Source organism: Manihot esculenta, chromosome 7 (genome assembly GCF_001659605.2).
Source record: "Manihot esculenta cultivar AM560-2 chromosome 7, M.esculenta_v8, whole genome shotgun sequence".
NCBI lineage: Eukaryota > Viridiplantae > Streptophyta > Magnoliopsida > Malpighiales > Euphorbiaceae > Manihot > Manihot esculenta.
Window position 1 is genome coordinate 17,908,687 of NC_035167.2, and position 22,357 is coordinate 17,931,043.

Genomic DNA, 22,357 nt, shown 5'->3' on the forward strand with positions numbered 1-22,357 from the left:
TTTACTACTATCTATAGGCAGCTGGTTCTATTTTCTTGAAGCTCATCCCTGCATGATGCATAGCAAAATCAATACTTTTCAAAAATATTAATAGAGTATATCAATTTTTTTTTCAAAAAAAATTAGTAATGCAGTAATGGAAAGTCCCACCGACTCAGTGAATGGAAAAGCTGAGTTTTAGAGATTTTGCAACCTCCAAAAAGAAAAAATCTTTCTTTGAACAAACTAATAAAACAGAAACAAGAATAAAGCCTGCTACTTACATGGATGATGAGGATCTACCAGAATCCTTGACATCTACCAGAGAAGGTTTAACATCCACAAGAGAGGAGGGTGACTCATGAGGTGGTCCAACTTCTGCAGGAGAAGCAGCAGGAGCAGTGTTGGGTTTGAGAAGAGAGCTTTTTAAAACAGCGTCCTTGATATCCACCAGAGAAGGTTTAACATCCACAAGAGAGAAGAATGTCGCATGAGCTGGTGGTGGTGAAGAAGAAGCAGTAGGAGCAGCAGCGTGGGGTTTGAGAAGAAAGATTCCAAGACCAATTTCATTGTGGGGTACTCGCAGGTGGTTTGAATTATAAATGAGAATATCATCTTCATTTTCAGATGGGATTAAAGGATCATGCATCAAAATCTTGCGAAGCTCCCTCTGGAATCTTTCAATGGGTGTAAGGCTGCGTTGAACATGTAATGACCTCTTTCTTGATGGTATACATGATCTCCAGAAGCTTTCCTGGATTCCACCTTCAAACAATAACAGAAGACTACAGATTCATCCTAAGATTTCTCGGGAATTTCTTACATGCACCAGGAGTATTTAAGACAGTAAAATATCAAACTTGCAATGGTACTTACCTGGACTTTCGGCTACATTCTCTTCATTTACATTGAAGCAGGAGCTCAGAGAACATGATATTGCAGATTGTGTAGAATCATCATCGGAAGAAGAATGGCAAACATCAGTGGAATAGTTTTCTTCAGTTCTGAAATTGCATTTGGAGGTAGTTCTTAGCCTTTTAGCAAGTGGTTGTCCTTGGGCATGCTTAGGTGTATAGTTTGCAAGTGTACCTCTAATCCTGTATCTTGATCCACAGGCATTGCATAACACTGGTTTCTCTGGTGGCCCATTTCTCCATAGTGGCGTGTCTGCTCCAATTTGGTTGTATACATTGTAGATAAAAATGAAATAAATCTTAAAACTAAGGTTTTTATATATATATATATATATATACCATCATGTTAATTTAAATTAGTGTCAAACATATACCCATTTAAAAGTAAGATGCTTAATTTGATATGAAAATTCTAACTAAACGAGAGCATCGACATATAAAAATTCTAGCTAAGCGATAGTATCTACATGTTTTTTTTTTTTATTTTAAGTTTAATTTGATATGAAATTGAAAATTTATAATTTTGAATAATATGTTGATAACAAAAATTAAAGTTGATTAATTTAGTATTTGTAATTTAAAAATTAAATATTTATCTCATAATAAAAATATTATATAATAAGGTATTTAATTAAATTCATGAACATATGTGATATCATAAGCGCATTATTCATAAAAGTGAGAATTTTTATTGAAAGCAATCAAAAGACTAGTGAAGAGGCTTACTATGAGTGCCACAGTGGTAACAAGGCCCTTGCTTTACCATAGTGATTTAATTTCTTAAAATTACTCCAACTTCAAATTTGGTCCAAAATCTCAAGCCAATGAAGCCATAGACAATTCCAAATGAACCTGCAAGAAAAACAAAAATCAAAGGAAAATAAATATAAGATAAACTATTACTTCAATATTGGATTTAAAACTGAAAAAAATTGAAAAAAGTGTAAGCATATTTCCAGTTAAAAGATGAATTAACAAAAAGATCCATTAATTAATTCGAATACCCACTACTTTAATTCTTATGAAAAAAAATAATAAATACCTTCACAATATTCATATCAAAATTGTAGCAGTCTTGATGCTTGTAGCAGGAATTCAAGCTCGATCAAGGAAGAAGCAAGAAGATACAGATTCTTCCCATATTCTGGTACCGTAGGGTTAATGAGGAATTCATGGGATTTTTATTATGTAATGTTGTTATAGATTATATTTAATAGAAAACTCATGCTAAATGACAATTTTGGGATTGGAATTGATTCATTGATTTAATTTTCAATGGTGAGTCTAATATGGAGATAACAACCATACTACCATGAATATTTTGGTGAGAAAATTAAATTTTTATATCTAATCATGGAAATTTCTTACAATTCTCGTCTTTTCTTAACCCATTTCCATCTTTGGATTCTTTATAAATTGTCTTCTTTTAATTGGGCAATTGTAGTGTAGGCATTTATACATGCATGAGAATTTTTTTTTTTTAATATTTTATGGATTTAATCTAAATCGTAAAAATGATAATTCTAAATTTATTTATTTTAAATTATTATGCTAATATGATATTAGTCTCGAATAAAATTGAATGATGAAAATAATTCATTTAATCTATTATATTTGATTAATATAAATTTAATTTCGATGAAAATTTATTGCTAATTAAATTTCAAATGTATCCTGTATTTCCCAATCTGTTATAGGCTAATGAAATGCAACATCATTCAACATATGATCATTCATCACAATGTCACATTAATAAAATTTACGATAGAATTAATAATAATTAAAAAAATTTAAGATTTAATTATTAATTTTAAAGTTTAAGATGAAATTATAAATTTTTTAAAGTTTTTTTAATTATTTCTTCTAAAATTTTTGTTTGTAATTTTTTTTTCATATTAATAAGATTAAATTTTTATTATTAATTGTATTAAAAAATTAATTTATATTAATGATATTATAGTTTGAATTCATGTCCTCCTCTTTTTATAGTTTTTTTGATCGCTTTGAATTAATAATATTTTTCTTATTTTTTTAAAAAAAATATTAACTTATGTTATTATTATAATTTTTTTATTTTTATTAATTACTTAAAAATAATAATTTATATTATCCCTGATCAACAAATCATCTATCAATTTTTTTTGGAACTCTTTAGAATTATTATTATAGTTTAAACAAGTATATAATTGACATTATGATTAAACGTAAGAAAGGCAGAATAAGTATCTTAAAAAAATTAATATTTAATATTCTTAAAAATAAATTATATTAAATATAATTTTAAATATTTCATAATTAATTAAAGTTACTTTTCTTAGCACTAGTTCTAAAGGCAATGACAACAGTAAGTTTACAGGACATGATCAGAAAAATTAATTGAGGATGATTTGAGTCAGGATGTAATTACGACAAATTATTATTTTTAAATTATCGATAAAATAAAAATATAAAACTAATGCAATTAATAATGAAAACTTAATTATCCGTTTAAAGTTATGAAACTAATTTTTAATAAAAAAAATTTGAAATAAATTTAATATTTGTTAAATTAACAGTGAATTAGTGTTAAAATTATTAAATTGATATTGACTATGTTAAATTGATGTTGAATTAGTGTTGAGTATTGATGACCGCCGGACTTATCGTATTTGGACTGAGGCTGGGCCTAAGAGAAAGAGACAGGTCCAAAGCTTAGTAGAGCTCATTGAGCAGCTCGACCCACCATCGCGCCATCCAGCCCAAGACTCAAGTAGGCGGGACTGATTCCAGACTTGAATCCATTAGAAAAGAGTCCAGCTCAATGTGACACAATAAGAGGTAGGAGAGCAGCAGGGCAGGCCCAGCTAGCTCACAGCCCTATCAGCACGCACGTCGGAAGGGAATTAAATGTCCGTTTAACAGAGATGGGTATGCTGATACGTCCATAGGTATGAGACTGTATGACAAAGACAGGTGACACTGTAGCAGTATGGCAGTTATACGTCACTAGAGTACAAAGAAAAATGGGATAAAAGGGATACGTGATTCTCCATTACACACATACTGTAAACTCTACTCATTTCTGGATCTTAGAACATCAAGTATGTTAAATTGATAGTGAATTAGTATTAGGATTATTAGATTGCTATTGGGCATGTTATATTGACTGTGAATTTAGTATTTTAATTATTAAATTGATATTGAATTAATATTAGGTTTATTAAATTGATGTTAAATTAGTATTAAATTAAATTGATATTAAATTGATATTGAATTAGTATTGAATATTGTTAAATTGATATTGAATTATAAAGAAATTTAAGAATATAATTTTTATATAAACAATCGTTTTATTTCATCATAAAGTCAATAATAAAATTTATTTATTGTATGTATAATAAGAGTATAAAATAATTTATTTAATTATGAAAATTATTATATATTATTTTTTTAGTGAGTTTTTGTCTATTAATAGGAAGTTTTCTTTAATTTGAATGTAGTTGTTTGAGTTTGGTGACGAGTTATAGACCCAAATATGATGCAAGTATAGCTACCACGCATTGTTAAAGGGTACATGGATGAATTGTTGTTGGAGCCACATAGCTATTCACAATAAAAAAAATACTTGAAATATTTAATAAGCAAAATTCATTCTTTTGACGGGATTGATTGGTCCATAACAAAACTTATTCATCACTCCAGACCTCACTTCTATGTTAAATGTTTTGGGAAATTGATTATTACGGTATTTATGCATTATTACTTTTATACATCATTTATTATGGAATATGTTTTTTCAATAAAATTAGCGATGGATAATGCTTGTTGCTAAGAAATTCGTCGCTAACATTTCAGATTATGAAAATTTATAAAAAAATTAGCGACAGGATTTTAAACAATAAATCTTGTTCTGTCGAAAATCTATCACTACAAGTATTAATGAAAAAATTTGCACTTTCAGCGACGAAAATTTCTGTCGCTGATATGTATAATAAGAAGATAATAATAATATAAAATCAATTACTAAATACAATTAATAATGAAATTTATCTACCCTAAATTATGAAACTATATTTTACATAAAAAATCTTATAAAGATCTAATTTTAGAATTAATCACAAAAAAGTTTACAATTCGACTAAAATTTTAAAATTTATGAATTAAGATCTAAACTTTTAAATTATTACTAATCCTCCCTTAAACCATGTTGACATGAGAAATTCACATAGCAATATGGTAATTTTATTAGCCTCCAACATTACAGATAACTGAGGATACATTTTGAAAATATAAAGATTATGAGTTAATTGGCAACAAAATTGATATAGAGCAGAATTTTAAACATTAAAAAAGAAAAAAGTCTTTTGTGGTTAACTCTAAATTTTAATACCTAGCATACAATTGCAATGAAAATATTAAAAAAGAAATCACAATATATATATATATATATATATATATATATATATATATATATAATCTATCAAATGAACGTATGTAATTCCAATAACAATAAAAAAAATTATTTTTTCTTTTCTAATTCAAACACAACAATGAATTAAAAGGAAAATCCTTATTGTTATATTTTCTTACCAATTGAGTGATCTTATATTCATGTGAATTGCATCATACAAGGAAAATTAAAATCCAATCATTCAAGAATAGATATAAGAAATAATAATAATTTTATATTTTCTCAATAAATTAATTATACCAATAGAAATATAAAGATTTATCTTCTGGACTCTAAACGATGGTCCGCAAATATTTAAAACTATGTTATAAGACAATTTCTTAAGCAAATGAAAACAATGGCAAAAATTAGCATAAATCGATTTTGCATACTTTTATATGCTTCTATTGGTCGTCATTTTTTGCTCTTTGCACTGTTGATGCCAAATTGGATTATGGAGCTCATTCATCCAAGTATACACTTTTCAGTTCTGAAATATTATTTAAGGATGATATTTTTCCATCTGAATAAACTCCACCTATTTATAGTCCTTCGTCATTAGCATTAAGAGATGAGAGTTTCAAAATACTTTTTTAAGGGCTTTGTTCTTCCATCTGGACAATCTCCACCAATTCATAGTCCTCCATCGCTTAGTTATTTTGAGATGTACCTTAAGGGTAATGTTCCTCCATCTGGACAATTTTCACCTATTCATAGTCCTCCATAATCCTTTGCCACCAACATTAAAAATGGGAGTTTCAAAATATTTTCTAAGGGCTTTGTTGCTCCATCTAGAAAATCTCCATCAATTCATAATCCTCCACTACTTAGTCATTTTGGGATGTTTCTTAAGGAAAATGTTCCTCTATCTAAACAAAATCCACCTATTCATAATCCTTCGCCACTAACATTAAAATATGAGAGTTTTAGAATACTTTCTCAGGGCTTTGTTCCTCAATCCAGACAATTTTCACTGATTCATAATCCTCCATCGCGTATTCATTTTAGGATGTTCCTTAAAGACAATGTTCCTTCATCTAGACAAAATTCACCTATTCATAATCCTTCACTACTAGTATTAAGATATTGGAGGTTTAGAATGTTCTCTAACGATTTTGTTCCTATGTCCAGACAATCTCTACCATTACATAGTCCTCCACGCTTACTTATTTTGGAATATTCCTTAAGTGCAATGTTCCTTTATCTGGACAAAATTCACCTATTCATAATCCTTCGCTATCAACATTAAGAGATGAGAGTGACAGTGCGGTTGTGGAAGCCGGTCAAAAATAACCTTCTTGGTTACCTACAATTTACAACTGCAAATAGTGGTGAAGGATCGAATCCACAGAAAATTGATTACCTATCTATTTATCTTAATCAAGACCAAGGAAACTAATTGAAAACACAGTAGAAAGCAAGTAATCGCAAATAGAACAAAAGTAAAGTGCAAGGAAAGTAGAAAGGGGGGGTTTTGAAATGATTTGACTAACAACTATTTGAAAGTAATTGAAACAGCAAGTAATTAAAATAAAAAAAGAAATCAATATGAGAAAAGTCTAGTTGAAGATATGGATCCACTTTGGTTGTTTGGGTTGATCATTGAAACATGGTTATCTTGATTGATTCAATGGGTTGGTTATGGGGGTGGAAGACGCTTCTCACCACCATGTCTTTCCTTATGAACAAACTGATTAGGGAACGTCCTCTAACCAATTACTAGTCAACAAATTGCCAAGGAACATCCTTGGGCCAAAGGCATCAAAACAATTGCCAATTGCATGAAGAACAAGAAAGATCCAAACCCTAGCTACTCAAACGCATGAGATGTTGCTAGATCATACAATTTCTTGGGTTTTTACATCAAGTGTTCTATGGACAGAATATTTCCAGCAATTACGGACTAACAAATATCCTAATCCAACAATCAATTAACTTTGCAATCAAGAATCAAGTGGCCAATTTGATCAAAACAACAAAGCAATCTTAGAATTAAGCACAATTGCATGAATATTGAATAAACCAAAATCAAACACTTTATGTTCAGATCTCACAACCTTTTAAACAACCTTAGTTTCAACCAAACTTCAACTAGAATAAGGGTTTCAGCCACTCATGACTGAACCAAAACAGAAAAATAGAAGTAAAGAAGAAAGAAGATGAAGAACTAAGTGGTGGAGAGCCTTAGAGAGGCCTTGCCGATTCTTGGAAGAGAGGTCGAGATTAAAATCTGCCTTTCTTGTCTTCTTGAAGCCTTTAAATAGATCTTGAGAGGCTCCTTAGGGTTTGGTGGCAGTCCATGAGTCTTTTAGAGGCTGTCCAAAGTGCTCTTGGTCCCATATGTGCCTTCTTTGTGCATGGGTGAAGGCAAAAACGAGATGCATGTGATGGAGGACAAGTGGGGGCTCTTTGGTCTTTTTAATTGCTGCCCAAGGTCTTCAAGATGTTGCCTAAAGAGTTAAGAGGCTGTCCATGCACTAATAAGGAAGGTGGAGCCTCCTTTTGAATTTTGAATATGCATGATACTAAGTGGGAAACATGTGATCTTTGGATTTGGCTTCCTTAATAAGCTGGATCTTGAAATCCAATATTTGAATGTGAATCTTGAAGATTTGGATCTCAAAATACTTCCCTTGTTTGGCTCCTCAAATATGGCAACTTGAGATATGGCTTCTTGAATGAGGAAAGAGAGTGTTGAGAGGGATTTTAGGCTGCCTAAAATGAGTTTCGGAGGTTGGACTTTCAGCTCTGGACGCAAGGTTCGGCGGCCGAAGGTGCCGCCGAAGGTGGTAGAGTTTCGTCTCTGGAGTCCTCTTTCAGCCGCCGAAAGTGCCGCCGAAGGTGACTGGTTTTTGGCTTCCGAAAGTGCTTCCGAAGGTTGCTGAATTTTGGCTTCCTTTGGCATTTTTAAGAGCATTTTCTCCAATTTGTTTCTTCACACCTAATATTTGCAAAACATGATTAAAACCACAAAATTAGGTAGAATAGGTGCAAATAAACATCAATAAGATCATGAAAATATGGACTAAAATATACTCTATCAGAGAGTTTTAGAATGATTTCTAAGGGCTTTATTCCTCCATCCGGACAATTTCTATCAATTCATAATCCTCCTCCACTTACTCATTTTGGGATGCTCCTTGAGGGTAATATTCCTCCATTCGAACAAAGTCCACCTATTCATAATCCTTATCCACTAGCATTAAGATATTGGAGTTTCAGAATGTTCTCTAAAGGTTTTGTCCCTTTGTCCAAACAATCTCCACCATCATATAATCCTCCACCGCTTACTCATTTTGGAATGTTCCTTAAGGGAAATGTTCCTCAAGGGAAATGTTCCTCCATCTGTATAAAGTATACCTATTGATAATCTTTTTCCACCAGTATTAAGAGATTGAAATTTTGATATGTTTTCCAAAATTTTTGTTCTTCCAACTGAACAATCTCTATCAATTCATAACCCACACAATATATTCATTATAGAATGTTACCTAAGGGTTATGTTCCTCCATCTGGACATAGTCCACTTATGCATAACCTTTTGAAGCTATGATTAAGAAATTAGAGTTTCTGGATGCTCTCTAAGAGTTTTATTCCTCCATTCGAACAATTTCTTCTAATTTATAATCTACCACAAACTTAATAATTTTGAAATGTTACATAAAAGTGTTTTTTCTCCACCTGGAGCAACTTTGCTTATTTATAATTCGTCATTTTAGGATGTTGTATCATTTCATAATCTACAATAAGATAGACATCCGAAACTTGACATGTTACTCAAAATAAGTTTACTAATAATATATAGTCAATAATGCACTATCATTTGGTTCTTCCATTTTGTTTAATAATATTTTATAGTTTTTTAGTATTATCAAAAGCTTTTCAACACATCCTTAAGTTGAGATTTTAGATTGTAATTATTTTTTGCTTGTACTTTGAAAAATATTCCAAAAAATTATTTATTTTAGTTAATTTACTAACTAAATTTAGTTTCAATTATTTTCTTATGGAAAAAGTTAAAAAAAGTACCTTGAGCAAGCTAACTAAATGGAGCTAACATACTTATAATCCTTATTTTCGAAGTATAAATGTAAAATTCTTCTCATACTTACATATTTTACTTTGGTGATAGTTTGTGAATTAGGATTGAGCTTATGGACATCATTATTTTATTTAAATGGAAAAAATAAAATCTGAAGTTCAACTAATAAGTTAGGAAGAGATTCAATAAAAAAAAAATCTAATACAATTTGATCTGGATTTCTAATTTCAATAACTTCTTATGTTTGAAAAGTTTAAAATTAATAGAATTTAATTCTTTTAATTAAAAAATAAATTATTTTTAAAGAATAAATTTATTAAAAAAAAATTAGCATGGTTTTGTAACATATAATGAATTTATACAAACAAAAAATATACTTGGAAGTGTAGATAACGTCAGAAGTGAGAATTTTTCTTGAAATAAATCAAAAGATTAGTGAAGAAGGCTTACCATGAGTGCCACAGTGGAAACAAGGCCCTTGTTTTCCCCTATTGATTTAATTTCTTAAATATTAATCCACCTTCAAATTTGCTCCAAAATCACCAGCCGATGAAACCATAGACCAATCGAGATGAAGCTGAAGGAGAAACAAAAATCAAGGGAAATCAGAGAGTTACCTATACTAGTTATTTCAACGTGTATTACATGTTATTATTATGTCCATTATAATTCTTATTCTTAACCTTGTTGTACTTATATATATCCCAAAATTTGAGATATTTTTAGTTAATTAAAAATTAATTAATAATAAAATTTGTCAATCACTTTAAAATTTGAATAATATAAATAATAAAAAATACAAGACTATTTTAATAATCATATTATTTCCTTATCTTTCGCACTATTATATGTATCATAGACTATAAATTTATATTTTAATTTTAAAATGTTATAAATATTACTCAGTTTAAATACTTTTTTTTATTTATTTTTATATATTTTTCTTCCAAATGCGATTTAGTATAAATCAATTTTTAAAGTTTACATTAAGTAAAAGTTTTTTTAATTTTTTTAGGCAATTTTAGAGAGACATTTTTTTTAACCATTTCAATAATAATAAGAAAATTTGGGTAAAAGAATCTAAGCATAATTTCAATTAAGAATTTAAACTTATATAACCTCACAATTAATTTAAATAATAAATTACAATTTAAAGTAATTTAATAACTAATTAACTTTAGTCATTTATTATAATAACTCAAATTTTTTAATGGGCATTGATTGCTGAGATTAGATTGATGATGTGGCCAGAATGTAATTATGCTGTGATTGGCTAAAATCTATAAAGGAGAAAATGTGAGGTGGTGGTGAGTGTCCACGGCAGCCACTCCGACACTCAAGTTAGTATTGTGACGAGTAAAGAGAATGCAACGAATGACTTAGAGTTTTGTGTTAGAGAATAGTGTACATATGCCTCTGTGATAGTTTTCCTTTTATACTGCAAGAAGATGGAGATAAAAATAGCATTTCTTGTGAATTCAGCGATGATATGGCCGGCTACTCGATAAGGGGCATTGCCAGCTAATGAGTTGGTAATCCCGCGATCTTAGGCGAAATGGGAGTGTGTCTAACAATGATAACTCTATGCCAAGGCCCGGCCCATTGGGCAAAACCATATTTTCCACTTTAGTTCCTTGTCACGTGGTCCTTGTCTTGTGGTGACAGCTCATAGCTTACTTTGGGCGAATGTTATGCAACATCAGAGGTCCCCTGTGTAACGACCCGAAAATCGGACCGCTACCGGCGCTAGGATCCAGATCGGCATAAGGCCGCTGGGACCCGTAGCAAGCCTAACATACATCCTGTATCCCTGTTAAATCCCATACATGATCAAACATATACATAAAACATTAAACTTTTTCTTTCATTTACCAAGCTTAACCTGTACATGCACCAACTCATAAACATAAAACCCCACACTGGAGCCCTCATCAAATGCTCCAATGGGGTAACATATCATACATTAAGCTTGGTTTACATAAAACATTCATAAAACATTTTATAGATCATGTACAAAAGGGATTAACATACTCTAGGGCCAAGCACAATTCTATCCTCAAAACAATTCTTTACATTACATTACTATACTTTACATTACAATGTCTTTCTCATGTCCACAACTAGCTATTACATAAAACATGACTTTACTCTTGTTGACTTCCTGATCTATCCCGTACCTGCAAACCTGGAGGATTAAGGGAATGGGGTGAGCTACTAGAGCCTAGTGAGCAGAATAGTAAAACATTATATTAAAATTCATGCTTTCATGAAATGCATCACATCACAAACAAATCACATCAAGGATGGACTTGTCACCAATATCCCTCTACACATTCCAATAATGCCAGGGGCGTAGCATGGGCCTCACTGGTCTTTCTCTTACATCGTACCAGGGGCGTAGAATAGGCCTCACTGGTCATACATACCATACCATATCATATCATATCATGTCATCATACGAGGGCTAATGGATCATTCAACACCCATCCACATCAACATCATATTATGCAATGCAACATATTCGTGAATTCTAATGTAAACAACCTAGTATATCACATGGCATTCGTGATGCGTGAATCATGCTAAAACTTTCATTATTTGCTTTGAAACATAAAGAGTCATTCTACTCACCTCAGGCTAGCTCTGACAAGACACTGAAGCAGCTATCTCACTGCTGGGGTCCTTGGTTCCTCGGGTCCGAACCTACACAGGTGGACTCAAATGAGGGACCAAACATACATGAACATGACTCTAAACTACTCCCCAAAAACCCCCAAAAACACCTTAAAACAATCATAGAAAACATGCAAAGGAAGGCTGAACAGGGCACCTTCGGCGGCCGAACCCTCCTCCAGATCCGAAAGTCATGCACTTTCAGCGGCACCTTCGGCAGCCGAAAGTTCTCTCCAGATCTGAAACTCGTGCATGTACGGCGGCACCTTCGGCGGCCGAAATTCCCTTCTAGAGCCGAAAGTTCAACTTTCGGGGGCAGGGTTCGGCAGCCGAAAGCTTACCTCCACAGGCAGGTTCGGCGGCCGAAAGTCCTTCGGCTGCTGAACCTGAGTTCTTCCAAAGGGCAGAACTCAGCCTCCTCATGCACATTTTGCCTCCCAAACCATTCAAACATGCATTTAGCTATTCTACAACATGCATACACAAGCAAATAAGCATATAGGGGTCTCAAACTAACCTAAACCCCAACACAAACACATATAGCAACTCAAAGAACATACATTATCCATAAACTCAACATTTAACCTAAACATGCATTTCTACCCCATAACCCCTCAAAACTTATTTAAAACATACAAGAAAGATAGGACCTGCCCCTCTGCCTCTGTCTCTGCCACTGGCCTGAGTCGAGGCTGGAGTGTAACGACCTCAAACTGGACCGTCACCGGTGCTAGAATTCAGGTCGGCTTAAGGCCGCCAGAACCCGTAGCAAGCCTGCTATACTCTCTGTGTACTTGTAAATCTCATATATGATCAAACATTTTCTGTGAAAATAAAAACTTTTCTCTGGACCAAGACTTAACCTGTATATGCTCTATCTCTGTAACCTCTATAAATCATTAACAAAAAGTTCAAGATCGCCACTTACCTCTTGAAATCAATAAGATGAACGATCTGAACTTGAACATATGGAGCTACTCTTCTTCAAGTTCTCCAAACTTCTCTTTTTGACTCAAAACCTTCAAAACAACAACAAAACTCTTCAAAACTTTGCAAACTTTGATAAAACCATGAAGATGACTCATGGAGAACGTGGCCTTACCTCTGAAAGTGAAAAGAAAGTGAAACTTATCCATTTCACCGACTGGAGGCGCTTAAATAGAGGGCTGACTGACTCACCTTCGGCAGCCAAACCTGCATGCAAAACCATGCAACGTTCGGCAACTGAACCTGAGCTTTCGGAAGCCGAATCTACGACACTTTCGGCGGCCGAACATGGCAAAAGCTTCTTTGGCCGTTTCTCTCCAAAACTCAATTCAAATCTCATTTTAAACCTTTAAACACTTAAAAACATTTAAGAAAATCTTTCTCTTACCCTTCTAGAAACTTCCGACATCCTTGAATTCCACCGGACGGTAAGAATTCCGATGCCTGATCTAGCCAGGTATTACATGGAGCTACTGGCTGAACCACACTACCAGAAGCTGTCTGCTGGGACTGTGCCATAAAAGCTGCCTTAGGACACTCCTGTGCCATGTGTCCCTTCTGCCCACATCTGAAGCAGGCTGTCGTCCCAAACCGACATACTCCCTTGTGCGGCTTCCCACACTTCATACACACGGCACTGTCTGCACCTGAGCTCGAGCCACCTCCTAATCCCAGACCTGACTTTATCTTGTTCCAGAACTTGTTCTTCTTTGACTTTTTGGTGGTACTGCCCCACCTCTTACTGCCTGAAGCTACTGAATTCAAAGAAGAACGGTCTAACTTTCCCCCACCTGGGGTCTTGGAGCCAGAAGGCTGTGCCACAGACTGCTTAACTTTTCCTTCGATTATTGCACTAGCCTCCATTCTCCGGGCCATATCCACTATGGCATGGAAACTCTCCTTCTCTGCTAACTGGATCAAGGAGGAATACCTGGAATGAAGCCTCATGATATACCTCCTAGCCTTCTTCTGATCTGTGTCAAGATTTTGCCCTGTAAACGGCAACAGCTCCAAGAACCTATCTGTGTACTCATCCACACTCATCTCCTCCGTCTGCCTTAGCTGTTCGAACTCAATCATCTTCAACTCCCTTGAACTATCAAGGAAAGCCCATCCTACAAACTCATTAGCAAACTCTTCCCATGATAGACTATCCAACCTCGGGTTCACATAGTTTTTAAACCATTCTCGGGCCTTCTTACATTTCAGTGTGAACCCAGCCATCTGAATGGCTCTACTATCATCTGCTCCTAACTCATCTGTTATCATCTTGACTGTCCTGAGGTACTCAAACGGATTATCACATGTTTCATACTTAGGAGCATCCAACTTCAAATAGTCAGTCATCTTGACCTTGCTCCCTCCAGATGAGCTAGGTTTAGGTGCTTGGGCTTCTGAGACCATAGGTTTTGCTGGGGGTGGAGGAGGTACAACATCCCCTGGATTAGGGTTTGTTGTACCTGGATAAAAGGATGGGGGTGGGTACATAGGGTACTGTGAGTATGGTGGGTAGAAAGGTGGGTATGGCATGTAAGAAGGATAAGGGTTAAAGCTGGGGTAATCTAATGTACCTCCCATCGAATACCCGGGATTGTGTGAAAAGGGTGAGTATTGGGGTGGTTGAACAAACCCCGAGGCCTGAGTGCCTCCCTGAGACTCTCCCATGCCCTCTTCAGACATGCTCACACCAAGACTGCCATCCCTCCTCTGATCCACATCCATATCATCCCCCACGTCTTCTGACACTCCACCTTGAACTGTTCCTCTTCTGCTCATATTAAAAGACCTTATAGGGTTCATTGACACTCTCTCCCTACTAAACCTGCAGGACATTGCCCTAGGCAATGCAGGAGGACGGGCATCCGTGCCCTCATCCTGAGGTGGTACTCCAGTCAATTGTGCAAATCGACGAGTTCCTCTCATCTTGCTTACTGAAAAACAACACACGTCACATAAAACATTAGCATCATATGGTTCATGTGGAAACACATGAACCCGCATCACATACATAGCATATCATCAATGCACATGCATAAAATCATGGCATTTCACATCATTATTCAAGACAGAACTCTGCATCCTATCCTAGTGGACATGATTTTCCTATTGTGCTTACCCTTCTATAACCTTTATGAGCCCGACACACTATAGGTCCGACCATATGAACCTAGGGCTCCGATACCAATCTGTAACGACCCGGAAATCGGACCGCTATCGGCGCTAGGATCCAGATTGGCATAAGGCCGCCGGGACCCGTAGCAAGCCTAACATACATCATGTATACCTGTTAAATCCCATACATGATCAAACATATACATAAAACATTAAACTTTTTCTTTCATTTACCAAGCTTAACCTGTGCATGCACCAACTCATAAACATAAAACCCCACACTGGAGCCCTCATCAAATGCTCCAATGGGGTAACATATCATACATTAAGCTTGGTTTACATAAAACATCCATAAAACATTTTATAGATCATGTACAAAAGGGATTAACATACTCTAGGGCCAATCAAAATTCTATCCTCAAAACAATTCTTTACATTACATTACATTACAATACTTTACATTACAATGTCTTTCTGATGTCCACAGCTAGCTATTACATAAAACATGACTTTACTCTTGTTGACTTCCTGATCTATCCCGTACCTGCAAACCTGGGGGATTAAGTGAATGGGGTGAGCTACTAGAGCCCAGTGAGCAGAATAGTAAAACATTATATTAAAATTCATGCTTTCATGAAATGCATCACATCACAAATAAATTACATCAAGGATGGACTTGTCACCAATAGCCCTCTACACATTCCAATAGTGCCAGGGGCGTAGCATGGGCCTCACTGGTCTTTCTCTTACTTAACATAACATAACATTCCAATGTGCCAGGGGCGTAGCATGGGCCTCACTGGTCTTTCTCTTACATCGTACCAGGGGCGTAGAATGGGCCTCACTGGTCATACATACCATATCATATCATATCATGTCATCATACGAGGGCTAATGGATCATTCAACACCCATCCACATCAACATCATATTATGCAATGCAACATATTCGTGAATTCTAATGCAAATAACCTAGTATATCACATGGCATTCGTGATGCGTGAATCATGCTAAAATTTTCATTATTTGCTTTGAAACATAAAGAGTCATTCTACTCACCTCAGGCTAGCTCTGATAAGACACTGAAGCAGCTATCTCACTGCTGGGGTCCTCGGTTCCTCGGGTCCAAACCTACACAGGTGGACTCAAATGAAAGACCAAACATACATGAACATGACTCTAAACTACTCCCCAAAAATCCCCTAAAACACCTTAAAACAATCATAGAAAACATGCAAAGGAAGGCTGAACAGGGCACCTTTGGCGGCACCTTCGGCGGCCGAACCCTCCTCCAGATCCGAAAGTCATGCACTTTCGGCGGCACCTTCGGCGGCCGAAAGTTCTCTCCAGATCTGAAACTCGTGCATGTACGGCAGCACCTTCGGTGGCCGAAATTCCCTTCCAGAGCCAAAAGTCCAACTTTCGAGGGCAGGGTTCGGCAGCCGAAAGCTTGCCTCCACAGGCAAGTTCGGCGCCCGAAAGTCCTTCGGCTGCAGAACCTGAGTTCTTCCAAAGGGCAGAACTCAGCCTCCTCATGCACATTTTGCCTCCCAAACCATTCAAACTTGCATTTATCTATTCTACAATATGCATACACAAGCAAATAAGCATATAGGGGTCTCAAACTAACCTAAACCCCAACATAAACACATATAGCAACTCAAACAACATACATTATCCATAAACTCAACATTTAACCTAAACATGCATTTCTATCCCATAACCCCTCAAAACTTGTTTAAAACATACAAGAAAGGTAGGATCTAAGCTTACCTCTTGAAGATCGAGAGGAGAGACGATCCTAACTTGGAGATGGGAGAAATCTAGCTCCTTGGGTCTCCAAGCTCCAAAACTTGATCTTAGCTTCAAAGATCTTCAAAACCAAGTTAAAACTTGTTAAAACTTGAAAGATTTGAGGAAAATCATCAAAACCAACCATGGGAGGGCATGGACTCACCGTTGGCCGAAAATAGGGGAGAAAGCTCGCCCATTTTCGGCCATGGACCCTTTTACAGGTGGCTGGCCAAGCCACCTTCGGCTTCCAAAACTCATGCATGTTCGGCGGCCGAACCTGAATTTCCCTTAATGGTCTTTTTCATTCAAAACTCAATTTCTTTCTTACTTAAAACCATAAAATACATGAAAATATTTTATAAAAACATGTTTTTACCCTTATTGAGGTTTTCGACATCCGAGATTCCACCGGAAGATAGAAATTCCGATACCGGAGTCTAGCCGGGTATTACACTCCGCTAGTCTTCATTTCTTCAGATTCAAAGAGAACATCTTTTATTGAGGCTCGGGACATGTGGCCCCTTGAGATTGGCTCTTTGCTACTCACGTTGCCTCGTGTATTGGTCCTGTTGATGATTACTGCGATGTTTATCATGTCGCATTTAATGTTTGCCATTGAAACTACCTTTATAAATGCCCATCGTCTTCTCCAAGCATCCCTTTTGTATTTTTTCTAAAACTTCTTTTTCAGAGAAATTTACTCCTTTGACTCCCTTCTTATTTCTGTTGAGGTCTTTGTTTGCTTCATGGTAACTTCGCTATCCTTTTTATCATGGATAGGAACACTTCCTTTGCCCCTAGCGAGGCTTTTGTTTCTAGTTCCTCTTTAGACGACCCTATCTGAGTACCATCCCTCATTGTTCTATTGAGAGAGACTTTCGAGAATGAGGGTGGCTCCCTTAGTGATATCCTATTTGCATTCTCTGATAGTGACGTGGATCGCTTATATGACACCTACCACATTCCTCGGGATTCTTTCTGAATTTTTTTTACTTCTCCTAGCGTCCATGCTAACAATTTGATTCCTGCTAACGATACTATTATGGTCTTTGAAGAGTAGTTGAACCTTTGTTTCCTTTTAACTCCTTTTTTTATGAAGGTTCTTCGCTTTTACAAGCTTTCTATTGTTCAGCTTCATCCTAATAGCTAGAGAATCTTAGTAGCTTTTCAGTTCGTGTGTTTTAATAATCACATTGAACCTAGTGTAGCACTTTTCTTTCAATTTTATCAACTAGGTAGTCAAAAGAATAAGAAGTTCTAGTACTTTAGCAGTAAAAAATATTTGAACATTTTTTACCGGATGCATTCTTCTTTAAAACGATAGAAAAATAAGTTTTTTGTCCTTCGTCATCATACTCTGGGGGGTTTTGGATGCCTTCAAACTAGCTAGCACTATTGGATAGAGTTGAAGAAAGATGGGGTCTGCCGGATGAGAGAGGAGGACGAGGTTTTAGCTTCCCTTATAGCAGTGGCTAAATCTTTAAGGAAGATTGATATCACCCAGGTGGTGAAGAATGTTGTTTTGTCCTGGCAGAGGCATATGCCGGCAAGCCAAACCCGTGCTCCTCACACGCCTATCGCGCCCTTAACTCAGGATCGGGGTACTTCTTTTTTCATTTTTTTTTTTATTTTTCGAACTGGCTATCTTACTTACTTTTTCTCTTTTTTTGCAAATATGATCGGGTCAAGCAGATTTGCTGAGGTGGTACGTTCTGCTCGAAAGGGCAAGGATGTTGCTTCTAGTCCCCCTAATAAGCGTGCTTGCCCTTCATAAGAGGTGATTATACTTCCCCATCCCCCTTCCCAGCCTACGGCCGAGGAGCTGGCACCCTCTTCAGACGGAGTCTTTGGTTCTGGGTATTGCTACTCCTACCCCAGCCCCTGTGCTGCCTGCTGATGCCCCTTCTTTCTCTGCTCCAGGGGTTGAGTCTTTCTAGCCCGCTGGTATTCAACGTTTGGCCTTAGCGCTAAACAGGGTGCCTTCTCTCCTTGATGACCCTTCTCTGGGCCTCCTGCTTATCAAGAGTGCCCTGACGCCCACAGATCACCATCACTTAAACGAGATTGAGATGAACGAACTATTTTTTACTGCTATTAATTTTGCGCTGGAGGGTGCCCTTTGTGCCTATCTAGTTAAGGAGAATTTTAGAGTTTGGAGGCGAGAGTTTGGCGCTAACGAGATGCATAAGGAGCTTTTGGTCGAGGAATGCTCAAACTTGAAAGCCCGAGCCACCGAAGTTGAGGGATACGATGAAGGAGACCCTAGAGTCGGTGGAAAAGCTTCAGGTTGATCTTGACGCGGCCCTTGCCTCTAACCTGGGTCTTGATAATCGAGCTACATCTGTCGAAGACTAGGTGGCCTTGTTGCAAAGCCAGGTCTTGGAGCTGCAGGCTCAAGCTAAGGAAGCTTGAGCGGCCTCCACCAAGGTAATTGAGCTCAAGGTAGAATTTCAGGAGATAATGACTAGAGCGGGGAGATTTTTATTCAAGGGTAGGATTCTGTGAAGAAGGAGCAGATGAAGTGTTTCCCTTTTAAGAAATTCTCCTAGATAGATGACTTCTTCCCCGAGGAAGAAAACAAGGATGGAGGGGAGCGTAATGAATATACTCACCTTGAGGATGATTGTGGTGAAGTTGCACCCTCTAACTGAGTTTTCCCTGTAATAAACATAAAAAATATCAATGTAACGGAGATTCGGGCGGAGGAGGCTGATGACCCTGCCCTTTTGTAAATTTATATATATCTTTTAATGAAAATGTTGCCTTTATTTTTATTTAGGTGTTTTGTACATTTCCTGCATATACTATTTTTTGAGGGGAAAAAGGTTTGCTTAGGGAGTTAACACTCACTTATTATGTCTAGTCACTGACCCGTATTGGGCTTGTGAAGTAAGAAACTTAGGGAATTTCCAAAAAAATGCTAATGCCCTAAACATAAAGTATTAGCCCAATTCGTCAGAGCGTCATGTAGTTATGATTCGTGGCCTAGCGAAAACTGTCTTGACTCATGGGACCAACTTTTGAGTGTTCTAGCAAAAATTGCTATGTGATCTGGCCTGGCGAAGATTTGTCATGTGGCCTTGATTCATGAGACCAATGCCCGAATGGTCTGGCGGGAACGGCCTTAATGACATGGCCTAGCAAAGATTTGCCTCGTGGCCTTGATTCATGGAACCAACGCCTGAGTTGTCTGGCGAGAATCACCTTGTGACCTAGTCTGGCGAATATTTGCCTTTTGGCTTTGATTCATGGGACCAATGCCCGAGTGGTCGAGTGGGAACCGCCTTGTGACCTAAGAATATACCATGTAAAAATACTTTATAAGAATATCCTTCATTTACATACGAGGGTAAAACTAAATTGCTTGTCAAAATGTGAACAATACCGGAATGGATACTTCGAGCGGACGACCCTCATGGGTGAATGTTTTCCCAGACTTATAAAGTTCTCCACCTTTTTGGTAACTAAGCTATAATCTTGTCTATACCTTATTGGGTCCTTTTGTTATCATATGTATGACTCCTACAGGTTCTCTATCAGGAGTCATCTTAGGGATTATTTTCTCAGGCTCATACTTTTACCCTTCTTTTCTTTTTCTTGCGAATTTCTGGAGAGTGCCATCCCTTATGAGTCTCTTGATCTTGTCCTTTAATTATCGACATTCTTCTATTATATGGCCATGATCTTTGTAGAAGCAACAATATTTGGTCCTGTCCTGTTTGTCCGCCTTCTAGGGATTAAGCTTCGGTTCTCACATGATTTCTTTATCATTCTTCATGATCCACATTAAGATACGAGTTCGTGAGTCATTTACCATGGTATAATTCTTATACTTACTCTATTCATCCTTTTTTCATGAGATGGGATATCTCTTGTGATCTTTTTTAGGGGCTTGTCTCTCAAACTTTTGACTCGCCTTCTTGTCTTCTTTTAGTGTTTGAATCTCATCATCTAACCTGATATACTTCTAGGCTTTATCTATCAGCTATGAGTTTTTGATTAAGGAATCTATGAACTTGACTTTATATGTCCCTTTCTTCGATGCCTCATATGCTATCTCATGATTCAACTCTTCAACCTGTATGGCTTCAACATTGAAATGGAAAATAAAATTTCTTAAAAACTCACTCTCTTCCTGACGGATCTTTTGCAGGTCCGAGAAAAGCCTTTTTGGAGGTATGCAAGTGATAAATCTGAATTTGAATATCGTAATAAACTGTGTAAAGTTTCAAATTAAACTTGAGTTTAGGTGTTGATACTATTTCTGAACCAAACCCGTGAGTGTTGACGGGAACACTCGGTATAACATAAAATCATTTACACCTTGAAACTGCATGGTCATCCTGAAGATGGCTAGATGGCTAGATGACTTTGGGGTCTGTCAGTATTTCTTCCGAAAGGGGTGAGACTCATCTAAAATAAAATTCTCTTCATATTTTTTTTATATCTTTGTATAGTTTTTTTTAATTTTGATTTATTTAAAAAATAATATAATAATTTATTGTTATATTAAAATTTTTAGTTTCATTGATTAAATGAGTATTATATTTGTATTTAATTTCCATTCCATTCATGGATAAGATTTTATTATTTTATTTTAAGTTTAAAATTATCGAGTAAAATCTTTATTTTAATTAAATAGGTTTTTTATTTAAAAACTCTAAATTTTGTAATGGCTAATTTGGTTATATATATATATTTTTAATTCAACTGCAATTATAAGTTTTATTTTAAGTTTGAGTTAAACAAAAAGTTTTGTCATAGGCGGTTCGCATTAAAAAAACTACTTATAGTAATAGTAATAATAATTCGGTCAATTTATAAAAAAATATAATATTAACGAAAAATTAAAATTTTCTAATGAAAAGAAAAATAAGAGAGTAATTTATTTCGTATAATATTGTATACTTTAATATATTTTGTGTATTTATATAATTTATTAGTGTATAATGTCAAACCGTTAATATAATAAATTAAAAAATAAAAATTTAAAATAAAACAATAAAAAATATAAAAATTTATAGTAAAAAATCAAGATATACTAATGAAAAATGAAGTAATAAATAAATAAGAGGAAATAATAAAAGAATATATGATTCGATTGCTAAATATCTATACTATACTAAATTTTAATGATCATATAACTTGCAAAAATATATATTTAAATGAAAAATAATAAATTTGTTTGATGAAAATATAAGATAGTAATTTGTTTTGCATGATATCTTACATTTTAATATATTATGAGTATTTATATAATTTATTAGTATATAATGCCAAAATATTAAGTTGGTTAATTAAAAAAAATAAAAAGTTGGAGTAACACTATTAAAAAATTTAAAATAAGTATATGAGAATCAAGATATAATAATGAAAATAATAGAAAAAATTAGAAAAAGTAGACAATTACATTTTATAATCTACATCT

The 22,357-nt window shown here is 35.2% G+C and overlaps 1 protein-coding gene across 1 annotated transcript; it reads right to left on the minus strand.

Moving 5' to 3' along the window:
* Positions 1-259: 259 nt before the first annotated feature.
* Positions 260-20,476, minus strand: LOC110618997 (GATA transcription factor 26). Its single transcript, XM_021762261.1, has 4 exons — positions 20,417-20,476; positions 20,134-20,221; positions 856-1,146; positions 260-744 (listed from the first exon to the last, which is right to left on the minus strand). Exons 1-4 carry the CDS (start codon positions 20,474-20,476, stop codon positions 260-262), a joined length of 924 nt encoding a protein of 307 aa, XP_021617953.1.
* Positions 20,477-22,357: the final 1,881 nt, after the last annotated feature.